The sequence below is a fragment of the Mizuhopecten yessoensis genome, unplaced genomic scaffold, assembly GCF_002113885.1.
Source record: "Mizuhopecten yessoensis strain PY_sf001 unplaced genomic scaffold, ASM211388v2 scaffold10797, whole genome shotgun sequence".
Lineage (NCBI taxonomy): Eukaryota > Metazoa > Mollusca > Bivalvia > Pectinida > Pectinidae > Mizuhopecten > Mizuhopecten yessoensis.
This window is the reverse complement of record NW_018408726.1, coordinates 2,219,506-2,232,079: the sequence shown is the minus strand read 5'-3', so window position 1 is coordinate 2,232,079 and position 12,574 is coordinate 2,219,506. Positions and strand designations below refer to the sequence as shown.

The 12,574-nt window shown below is 35.9% G+C and overlaps 1 protein-coding gene across 1 annotated transcript in view; it reads left to right on the top strand.

Moving 5' to 3' along the window:
- LOC110462494 (flavin reductase (NADPH)-like) overlaps nt 1-9,539 on the top strand; it is a 13,564-nt gene extending 4,025 nt beyond the window's left edge. The window contains exons 2-4 of the mRNA XM_021516459.1: nt 2,762-2,969; nt 3,163-3,327; nt 6,773-9,539. Coding sequence (XP_021372134.1) covers nt 2,762-2,969; nt 3,163-3,327; nt 6,773-6,918 — 519 coding nt within the window. The 3' untranslated portion in view covers nt 6,919-9,539. The remainder of the gene's footprint in view (nt 1-2,761; nt 2,970-3,162; nt 3,328-6,772) is intronic.
- Nucleotides 9,540-12,574: the final 3,035 nt, after the last annotated feature.

The window sequence follows — 12,574 nt, the reverse complement described above, 5'->3', positions numbered from 1 at the left end:
GAAAGAGTCGGGTCTACCATCACTAAGGTTGAAAGAGTCGGGTCTACCATCACTAAGGTTGAAAGAGTCGGGTCTACCACCAATAAGGTTAAGAGAGTGGGGTCTACCATCACTAAGGTTGAAATAGTGGGGTCTACCACCAATAAGGTTGAAAGAGTCGGGTCTACCATCACTAAGGTTGAATGAGTGGGGTCTACAATCACTAAGGTTGAAAGAGTCGGGTCTACCATCACTAAGGTTGAAAGAGTCGGGTCTACCACCAATAAGGTTAAAAGAGTGGGGTCTACCATCACTTAGGTTGAAATAGTGGGGTCTACCAACAATAAGGTTGAAAGAGTCGGGCCTACCACCAATAAGGTGAAAGAGTGGGGTCTACCCTCATTAAGGTTTAAAGATTTGGATCTACCATCACTAAGATTGAAAGAGTCGGGTCTACCAACACTAAAGTTGAAAGAGTGGGGTCTACCACCAATAAGGTTAAAAGAGTGGGGTCTACCATCACTAAAGTTGAAATAGTGGGGTCTACCACCAATAAGGTTAAAAGAGTGGGGTCTACCACCAATAAGGTTAAAATAGTGGGGTCTACCACTAATAAGGTGAAAGAGTGGGGTCTACCCTCATTAAGGTCTAAAGATTTGGATCTACCATCACTAAGATTGAAAGAGTCGGGTCTACCAACACTAAAGTGGAAAGAGTGGGGTCTACCATCACTTAGGTTGAAATAGTGGGGTCTACCATCAATAAGGTTGAAAGAGTCGGGCCTACCACCAATAAGGTGAAAGAGTGGGGTCTACCCTCATTAAGGTCTAAAGATTTGGATCTACCATCACTAAGATTGAAAGAGTCGGGTCTACCATCACTACGGTTGAAAGAGTGGGGTCTACTATCACTAAGGTTGAAAGAGCGGGGTCTACCATATGATCACCAAGGTCGAAAGGATGGGGTTTATCATCACTAAGGTTAAAAGGATGGGGAAGGGACAGGCAGTGTACAAAGCAATACGTTTGTGCAAAATACCCATATCATGGTGTCTTAAAATATGAATTACATCATTATGTTTAGATTTGTCAATCCGGACTAACTTTAGTAACTGGTAACTCGAAAAATCCTCCGACCGAGTTCCGACCGAGTAACTAGTTGATCGGTAAATTTGTTGATCAAACACTTAACAGCAACAAATGCATTGTATGGTTTGCCGATGTTTTTTATCAAACACGTATCACATAATAATAAGCACGATAGCTTACTCATTTAGCTCAAGATATCAACAACTAAACGCTGGAAATTATGTACTCCTGTGAATCTGTTTACGTCTTACTTTCAAAAGCGAGTTCTATCTCGTTAAGTTGGCATTTCGCAACTCTGCACTCGATTCCTTTTCAAAATCTGTTTAAGCATTTAATGGTGTTGTCGACCTCTCTTTGCCAATGTGTACTATTGAGCACAAAAACAACACAATGGGGTCTGTGAAAATCAAAAAATCCTATCCGGTCTCGTCGAAAGACATTTTTTAGTTATAAACCTCTCCCTCCCCATGGTGAAAATAAATGTCCGAATACGGTAATTGATTTTTGTAACCGGTTTGTGGTCTTTCAACCGAGTAAAATGCAAATGCCATGCTACTTTATGGGCGAAGTTTAACTAAATATAACATCGCTGTATTAAGATTGCACTATCACAAGTACTGTTATGCTTACGGTAAAATTGATGTAAGATTATGTCATTGATATTGACTTAAAATATTTCTTGATGTCGGAGACGTATATACGTCTCAGTTTACGTTCAGTTCTTTTATAGTTTTAGCGTAGAGAAGGAAACGCATCATATTATGCGCTATCGTACATCGTAATAGGGCAAAACACCAACAAGTCTTAGTTAATATACATATTTTAGTTGATATACATATTTTACATTTCATTTGTAATGAAATTTACTTTGCTTTTTCAAAACTCAAATGTACTTAGACTAAGTTAAACTCAATTATTTATCAATGATCTGTAGGCCGTCGTCAGTGTTCAAGATCTATTCCCTTGCAAGGTAGTAAAACGTGAATGTTCTTGGACGTCGTAAGCCCTTAGTTTAGTAACAACACTTCATGGTATACAGTATCAAATGGTTAACGTGGGACCAAGGTCTTGGGTCAATATTTCAGACCACTAACTTACTGAAGCTTTAGGAGCTTCTGTGGAAGGGCAAGGTCTCATCTCATATCGAGATTCAATAAGCAAGTTATTCCGTGACAACAATTTGTAAAATGGTTTAGGACCATTTCTCTCTTAAATTTATTAGTATCACCACTTCTGTCTAAATATAACTAGTAACAGAGATATAGATATTTAATTGTTTATTACAGAAGTCATATCCCAGATTTAAAAGTTGGAGCGACTTTCGTCTTTTTCAGTTATTTAAAAATTAACCACAATTGATGGAGTTATTGAAATATATGTCAAAGGTAGCTGGTTGATTCTTCAGCTATTGTGTGCATTTTAACAGAAATTCCATCGATTCCAAATTTATGCTGAAATATTTCCTCTTAAAGTTAATTAATTAAGATCTTACTAGAGAAAAGAAAACATATCTCCCCTACCAACTCTAAAACCTTTTTGTTGTCAGCATCAATGGTGTGAGTAACCACTGTGTATGCTAAACTACATGATTATGTCAGCATTTCACTTACTCACTGTATAGTTAACCTTAATTATATCTTACGTGGGTTTTTCTGACGATTACGTTGTCTTCATCCTTTTCAAATTGTTTTCAGGTTGAAAAAGTTGACATATTCAATGAAGCTGATTTGAATAGTCATTTTGGCGGATGTGACGTAGTGATGTCTTGCCTTGGTACAGCCCCAAGTCTCTTCGGCATGAGTACACTAACTTTCTACCTGGATTCCATCAAACCTATCATCGGTGCTATGCGCAAATGCGGAAATACTCGTCTGGTAACCATGACAGCGGTGGATACAATACGTATGTTAGTCAAATGTCATCGTTATATCCTGAATATATTTCTTGTTGCACGAAGTTGTCATATTTTGGTAAATAAAACAAGCAAGAGTAAATTATGTCGGTATGCAAGCATATCGCTTTATTAATTGTACAAAATTAAGTTTTGAAAAATACATTCTGATAATGAAGCTGCACATTTTATATTTCACTGCAGCTCAAAACAGGGGACCATGGATATTTGAATGGATTATACGGCCCGTGTTCCTGTCAAGCGTCCTTCAGAGCATGTCAGTAATGGAGGATTACTTACAGAAGGAGTGCCAGGATATAGATTTTACTGTCGTCAAACCCCCGGGATTAACGAATGAGCCGAGCAGTGGTAAGTACAGACATACATGTATCATATATATTATGAAATTCGCGATATGTGTGAAAGCAAGTCCACATTTAAGTGAAACACCTTTATTTATAATATTATTTTTCTCCCTGCACATTTGACATTCTTCATTGAAATATTTTTGTCTTTTTAAGCCGCTCTTGGTGAGAGCCGAGCGGCTTATTGAACGAAGTGACGGACCCACTTCCGTTAGGGGTGTGTGCGCATAATTCAGTCTTGCATGATTCAACTATATAGTTTCGTTATCGTAAATAGAAAGTAGAATCTCTGACACTCACTTGTGGGTTACATAAATTCTTCTGAAACTCCTCTCCAAACAAAATGTTTATCTCCGGTGCATTCTACGAGTGTTGTGGTGGTGAAATGCATGCACTAGGTTTGAGCGCTTTAGCAACTCGGATTGAGGAGTGTTTGTTTTCGTGACTCTGATTCGAGAAAGCACACGTCTGTCCGGTCTAGCTTTTTATATTTTGTAAGTACAAGGAAGAAGTAAATATATATATTATAAACCGTATGCGTGATGAAGTATAACCTCTATTTTGATCATATCGTGCTTAGGTTGATAACGGTAATAAACCATCGTTGCTACCACGGACGTGGCTCTAAGACGAGACGATATGTGAACTGCTTGTCAAACATTTCTGTAACACAGCATGCTATTTCTGGTGTATTTATTTATGAAAATGTAACAATTTAAGAACATGACACAACTGCCGCTGCTGTTTGACAAGAATTCGCGCTGTGTCAAAATATTATCCAATCTGGTGTAAGGGAAATAACTCTTACGTAGGTAAGTCGCATTGAGAAATATACAAATTCAATATATTCCAAGAACATTTGTGAGATTTTGTGATGAATTGTATATTCAATGACAGTAAATAAAGTCACTACATATATTAATAATTATTATTAATATGAATAAAAAATAAATATAAATAAAAGGAGTTCAATGTCTCTTTTCAAAATGCACCTATTCTTTATTACCCATTCACCGATTAGCATTCTGCATGTAAATGCTCATGTCACATCATTGGAGGATGCTAATTAATGAAAATTACAATAATGCGTCACAAAAGAGGGTNATATAGTTTTCGAATAGCATGTCTTACACGTGTATTGCGCTCCTAAACTTTCTGCACTTAAAACAAATGAGACTGGCCTCGACGATGAATTTTCCCGCATGTTAGGTAATATCTTTTCGATAATAACACTTCATTTTTTTTGCTTTGCCTTTTTTTTTATTCTGACGTACCAATCCCATATATTGTGTATTTCGGCATCGTTTGTTTGCGTTAAGATAATAAATAAAAATACTAGTGTCAATTGGACGGTAAAACAATTCATAAATATCATTTAAAATGATGTCTCAACTACAAAGCGTAGCTGTACTGTACACGTATACAGGGATTTGTTGACATGATTCCATAGAAGATAAATCAATAGGTATGCTATTAAAATATCAATACAATGTTCTATTGATTTAAAAATATTTATCACTTAATAAAGGAAAAGGATCACATGCCTAAATATTAAACAATGAAAAGTGAATATGAATNGATTATTGTAAACAGACGAATTCAAGGCCATGGCTACTAATACATGCGTATTTCGCGTTATGCTGTATAAAACACAAGATCGTACATTCATAAACAACAAGTTTGAAAGGATTTAGTTTTCATGACTACTGCTACGTCATGCCGTTACTTGTTTTTTTTAAAAACACACATCTTGATTTTGTTCTTTCTTTAACTCGGAATGATAAAATTACATATAGTTTTCGAATAGCATGTCTTACACGTGTATTGCGCTCCTAAACTTTCTGCACTTAAAACAAATGAGACTGGCCTCGACGATGAATTTTCCCGCATGTTAGGTAATATCTTTTCGATAATAACACTTCATTTTTTTTGCTTCGCCTTTTTTTTTATTCTGACGTACCAATCCCATATATTGTGTATTTCGGCATCGTTTGTTTGCGTTAAGATAATAAATAAAAATACTAGTGTCAATTGGACGGTAAAACAATTCATAAATATCATTTAAAATGATGTCTCAACTACAAAGCGTAGCTGTACTGTACACGTATACAGGGATTTGTTGACATGATTCCATAGAAGATAAATCAATAGGTATGCTATTAAAATATCAATACAATGTTCTATTGATTTAAAAACATTTATCACTTAATAAAGGAAAAGGATCACATGCCTAAATATTAAACAATGAAAAGTGAATATGAATATGGATTCGAACCTACACTGTTCACATTTTCTGGTCACAAGCTAACTGCGTTACACATTAGGCTACATCGGACATAGACAAAAAGGGAAATACAAACTGCTTTAACCGGGGAAGTTGGTTTAATGTACATCACCCCTGAAATGTCATAATGAACTATTCCAACATTTTACTTGGAAGAGTTCAAATGTGTTTTCAGCGATGAATGAGTTGACACCGGCTGAAACTTTTGAATTGAATAACATATTTGTTGTGTATATTTTAAGTGCCAGTTAACTGAATATCTTGTTGTTATCTCTAGTTGTAGTAGATGGTGCTGACACTACAAATATTGTAAAAAACACAAACGTTGCTGTTTGCACTGGACTTGGTATGTCCACACAACACATGCAGGCCACTTTCTGATCATCAGTGCTTTATAACAGTATATACAGATGACATACAGAGAAGCAGACGCCATATTAGATCGTAATTAATGATTGATTAGAAAGTGTTACGTTTATAGACATGTCTGCTTTGTCTTCGTTCCGCTCCTTAGTACGTCTATAGCGTTAGAGACCATTGGTCGACCGACCGCCTTTTATTTTATATTGTTTAGACGACTGTGACTGTTTTGGTTGAACATATTTCGATGTCTTATGGTGGAGATTTTGCATTGACCTTTTTTGCATTTTGCTGGAGAGATAAAAGGGGTAAAAGGCCGATAGTATTTATACACTACCCATGGTCTTTATTCTGCATGAGTTTTACAATAGTTTCGGGTTGCAAAGTGGAAATAACTATTCCGTGTTATACATGTTTTCTTCTAATCTGATTTTCTTTTAATCGCGTCACTCGACCATGCAAGCGAAAACGTTATGTTTGCCATAGTTTCAAAGATTTTGGGCGTCAGTATAGGGAAATGCGGTAATTCGAGGTTGCATACTAGCATTTCAAAAGTTTCAGCCGGTGTCAACTCATTCATCGCTGAAAACACATTTGAACTCTTCCAAGTAAAATGTTGGAATAGTTCATTATGACATTTCAGGGGTGAATGTGTGAAGGTCTAACAACTTTGGAGTAGTTAGTTAGTTGATATTAGCCTTAAATATGTCTATTTGAATTATAATGTTAGTCAAAGTTAATCCAGTGAACAGTAATATTTTAGAGTGAAGAAAAATTATCTTGTCTAATTTTGTTTTGTTTCCAGGAACGGAGGTGAAGGGGGCGGAGGGGCAGTACATAGAAGGCACGATCAGGAGGATCTCACGAAGGGACGTGGCCAAGTTCATGTTAGACTGTATCCCTCTAAAACAGTGGGTGCGCAAACTCGTGTCGATCGGACTTCCGGTTTAGCACATCATCTGTCTTCGCATGCAATACTGTACATCCTGTCGATAAACAAGGCGTCACTACAACAACGATGCCAACTATAACAACAATCCAAGCAATAACAACAACAAATGTTGAGCGGTACTCACTGTCAAAGTTGTTAGGTATACAAATGAGCCGGGAACAAAAATGTTCAAAACGCACTGCTTTCTAGTTACCAGAAACTGGCTGGAATGATTTCCGCGAGACAGTGGTATCAGTAACATTGGGAATCGTTAAGTTATGGAAAGGTGTCATACACTTTCAAGAGTAGATATGACATCCTCGATATACAGAGGTGACGGTCACGTTCGCTCTCTACACCCCTGGAATATGTCACAGCAAAATCAAAGGCTCAGCGTGCACCACCTTCAGGAAGAAGGCTAGTTTGATACTTTGATGTACATCAAAAGAATCTTGGGGTCGCGCAACGGTAAAACTTACTGGCTTTAAAGTCGGGAGTCGCTCCTCTGTCAAGTATCAGCCTGGTGATTGGTCAGTGGGTTTTTTACCGGACACCAATCGAATAGCCCGTCGCGTGCCTGACCTAGTCCATGGGTGTAGAGAGCATTGGTGAGCGTAACCCCTGGATATCGAGGATGGCCAGATGAACGCATGAATTTATATTCAAAAACGTGCCATAGAGACTGGGCATTGCAAGATAAGCACCACTATTATATTTGTATGTATATTTTGTAAATATTGGATGTTTAACGCGTGAAGATCGCACCTACATGTACCGTACTCCAATATTCAACCGTTTAGATTTATATACCCATTAGACGTTTTAAATATTAAATTTTACTTTATTTTGGAAAATACTCTTATCTACGATTTGGGCATCAGAGCATTTGTTCACAAGATTTAATATTCACTTAATGAGGTATAACCGGAACAAATGTGCATTGAGAAGTATTTCAAACATAACTGAACTTAAGATCTGCTTTTGTTGGTAAAACTATTGACTTCACGCAATAAAAATGTTGGGTTTCTTGTATAATGTTTGAATTATATTTACTCATATATTTTATGAAATGCATCAGTTTGAGGATACGTTTTGTCGTAAATCCGAACTCTTCAATTGTAACTGTACGTTCTTTTGGTAATTCTATTATGACGTCATTGTTATATCTTTACATTGCCATTGTGGAGACTTTAAATTAAACTATCAACTCAAATATCAAAGCATAGCAACATGAACACAAACGTTTTCCAATCAGAAACCCGTTTTGGTCTTTCCGTCTTCATGTTAGTGTAATCGGGGATTAAATGATATGACGTCAAATGTCAAATATGACGGAATTATCGAATGGTCACTTAAAGACGTTTGACGCCTAACCGAACAAGCAAATTCTTGGAATTCTTATCCCCCGCTTTAAGGACATGTTTTAGATGAAGTGTTGAGAGTTACTTAAAACAGGATATGCTAGTATGGACAATTAAGAGCAGACAAAGCAGAAAATGTTTCTTAGAAATAGGCCTTCAGTTTGTTTCAAATTGGCTCGTGGGTCAGGATTAGATATGGTATGTGAAGTGTACCAGCCTAGAATAGGTCTAGGGGGGTATATATAAGCCAAATTTTGGTGGGGTTCCAGCTATTGCTAAATTTCCCATAGAAACCACCCACACCCGGATTTCTTTCAAACTTTGCATGTTTGTAGTACTATAAATGGCAATGCAAAATATACACCTGAATTTTCATCTTTTATGAACTGACCATATGTCACAACATACGTCAATGACATGTTTTTGTACCACCTTTTTCATAAATTCATATTTTGTTACCTTCCTGAAACAATATTTATTATTTTTTATCAAATTGTATTGGTACATTGGTATACAGATGGTTTAGGGGGGGAAAAAGTTTTGTAACATTTTCAAAACAAGGCTATTGTTAAAAATATAAAAACTTGGTATGACATGTTTTGTCCACTATTTTGATCTACTTAAAAACTAGCTTCAATATGTATTCTATCACCAGGTAAAATTTGAAAAGAATTGAAATCCGGGAAAATAGTTTTAGAACTACTGAAACGCTAATGGTGCAAAATTTTGGCTTTCAGAAAAGTGTCTCCAGTTAACAAAAAAAAATGAAGGGGTAATGCACAGCATAGTTACATAATTATTTGATCATTATAAGGTGTATATATAGTTTTATGTTAACTTTAGAAAACATAATAATTCTATAATGCTGAAATAGCAAGAACAATATGTATTTTCTTTATTTTTTATCAAATCCTAATAATAAAAAAAAAATAAAAAAAATCAAGCATTTGAATAAAACTTGCCAATGAATATACTTAAATAATATTTGATTGCAAAGATTGTTCTCATAGAGCATGCGAAAAATCAAGCTGTTACATCAACAAGTTCAGCATAACAATGTATTAACCCTCAATAAGCCAATGTCTCTTTATTATGCATGTGAATATCCAAATGCGTTACTGATAGTTATTTAATAGGGACTAAAATAATAACTGTATTGGTCTTTCTTGAACAACATGTAAACATATGAAGTAATTACACATATGAGTAAAACTTGGTGTCATTCCTCATTGTGCCTGCGCATGTATTATTCAACTGAATAAAGGCCAAAGGGCACCCTTGCCAATGTCTATATTATGTATTTAATATGTATAATAAGGCTGAACACCTGAATATTGAAATACCATATACCTTAGGCATACCTGACAACAAAAGGCATAGTCGACGCGTGTATATGTAAATGTAATTCATATAACACATTTTATGCAGAACTATTATTTCATGGCATGCTGTTGTTGACAAACAGCACCATAACCGAGTCTGGGTTGTTGGAAACTAATTCAATACACTTACTTGGTACATGTATTATTATAAAATGTTGATTGCATCTCAAATGAAGTGCACTGAAATGTTCTTGAACATGCAAAGAACTCCTCATAATCCTTTATGCAATATCATCCATCAAAGGTATATCTTATATAAATTAAATATAAAACAGTTGCAATGCTTTTGCCTCAGGGTGGAAGGGAATAAAACACATAACAAATTAATCCTCAAAATAGGTATACCTTTACGTTGGTGTAGGATTGTGTGTCCCAGGTAACCCAAAAAGCTACAAAGAGGCTGGCGGAAATGTATTACACAGTTTCCTTTTGGGGTCACCCAAACCAGGCAGGTTAACGGATAGAGACCAAACAACTAGTTAAACACACACAAAATTCGGCAACTTTGCTTACTTACAAAATATTATATTATTATTAACGTTAATGGAGAAAATTAACTTTTTAATGTGAATACTTCCAACGCTGTTGCATTATGGCCTATTACCAGGTTTGGTCTTTTCTATATCATATATAACATTAACTAATACTAAATTACCACCACCTATTATTACATGTATATCATATTATGTCATATTTACACAAAACATCATTATTTTCAAGTTAGTGTAGATTCTAAAGGTCTATTGTTCATTAAAACAACTTAAAGAATGTTTGACATCATTTCTGTAACTACACACTACCTATGTTCATAATGCTTGAAAACAATTTTCCCGAATTTTATTTTTTTCTGAAATTACTTGTGTGTACAGAGGATACATATAACCTATTTTTGAAATGGTTTTAATGGTGGACAAAGGTTATGGCTTAATGGTTTGATGACTTTAACTTCAAAATTGAGATTTCATAAATTGAAAAAATAACTTCATTTGTCACCCTCTAGTTGACTTGCGAGTAAAGTTATCATTCAAAAATGATAATTATTGATGTGGAAATGAAGTAACAAATATCCTCAACAAATCTGAGAGTAAAATATGTCCCAAAATGTAGGCAGGGTGTATCTTTGCGGCATTTAAAGATATGAAGTGTAAACAAGTGAATTACAGGCCCTGTGGACCTTTTACATTTCACAACTGGAAAAGGAATGACATATTCGGGTATGTTTTAGTGAACTCTAAATACTGCAAATTTTTTTAAAAAATCGGGGGGTGGGTGGTTGTTGGAACCCCACCTTTCATTGGTCATTCATGCCACTATTGAAACTTTACATGGCAGAATTTCTAGTATACAACATTTTTATTGGATACCATATATAAATTGACTGATTGATATCCTGAACTTCGCTAGTCTAGGAATAAGACAAGGTGCAGTTGTTTGTCCTCGTGTATTTTCTATATAGAAATCAATTTTAGGATAGAAGTTTAGGGTCTCTGAAAACTTTATTTTCCATACGAAATGGATTTGTTACAATAGTGATCTCCCTTTGATGATAAGAAGGGAAATATATATTCTGTATAAGGATTGCTTCCCTTGCCCATATTCCCAATCATTATAAACAATCATTTCCTCCTAACAAATGAGATGTTTTACAATATTTCGCAGTCACTGACTACAAGACAAGATTAGCATAAATTGTTAGTTTTTTTTTCATTATTTTGCCTATCACTAATTAAATAATTGTTGAGTATGCGTACATTCCCACAGATCACATATGAACTTTCCGATAGTATCACACTCAAGGTGTGGAACACGTAAAAGATATAAAACAAAAAGGTAATAAATTGTATTTTCTTACGTGCCGCAAAGAATCCGATGATTTACATACTGTCACGCATGCCCCGATGGGCCCCTTTAAAATGGGTCAAATTCTTCTACTATTACGATAATTTTGTTCAAAGTAAATTTTAATGTCATTTGGTAACCAAGTGACGTAATTGATCTCTATCTATGACGGCACGTTTATTGTGTAAACATGACCTCTGACCCAGTCGACCACGTAGTCGCCATTTGTTTGAGTCTGCTCTTGTGACATCTTGTGCACTCGTTTATGCTCATTATGTAAACATGGCTGCATCCATGTACCTGGTGAGATACGTAGCAGTGGGGAAAGGCTTTAAAGTTACATAAATATAAGTCATTGGAATGTTAAATCTGTTCATACCAATATACTTATAACATTTATAAAATTGGATGACCAGAATTTTAACAGCAGTTTTTCCAACAGACTGTGACACTGTCACTGCAAAATCGAAACATTGCATGGAACAAAACACGTAATATTTAAGATGTCACTATGGTTGTATCATGCGTATTCTAATACATGTGACTTTATACATTTTGTACATGTAGCCAGGTGTGACAAACAAGTACGGCACCTGTTTGTCCCAGTGCGTGTCACTCCTGTAGGTGCGGGATCGGGAAAAGAATACACCTGCTGTAACCCACTACATGTATCGTAGGAGGCGACTAATGTCGGAACCCCCTGCAGAATTGGGGATTTGCTTTGGTGTCCTCTATTTGGGGACACAAAAGCGACCAAAATAAATCTGCTGCACCCATTGCAATAATTGGGTTCTTTATCTTTCTTTCTACTTCTTACTACTTTTTATTTCCTAGTGCCTTGCTTGGCAACACCTCAGTTTTTGCTGACATGCTGAGCGTTCGCCCAGGTGAGGAAGGCAATTGGTTCTGTCCTAATGCCAAAATTACACACAAAAGTCCTTAAAAATGGTAGTTGTTATTCCCTACTTAACGTTCAGCATTAAGGGGAATGGCAACAAATGGTTTACCCGTTGTCAGTATAATGTGACCGGGCGGAAATCTGTGCTGGGTGCTGGGTGCCTTCGGCATGGCATTTCAGTGAAATAGCACTACAA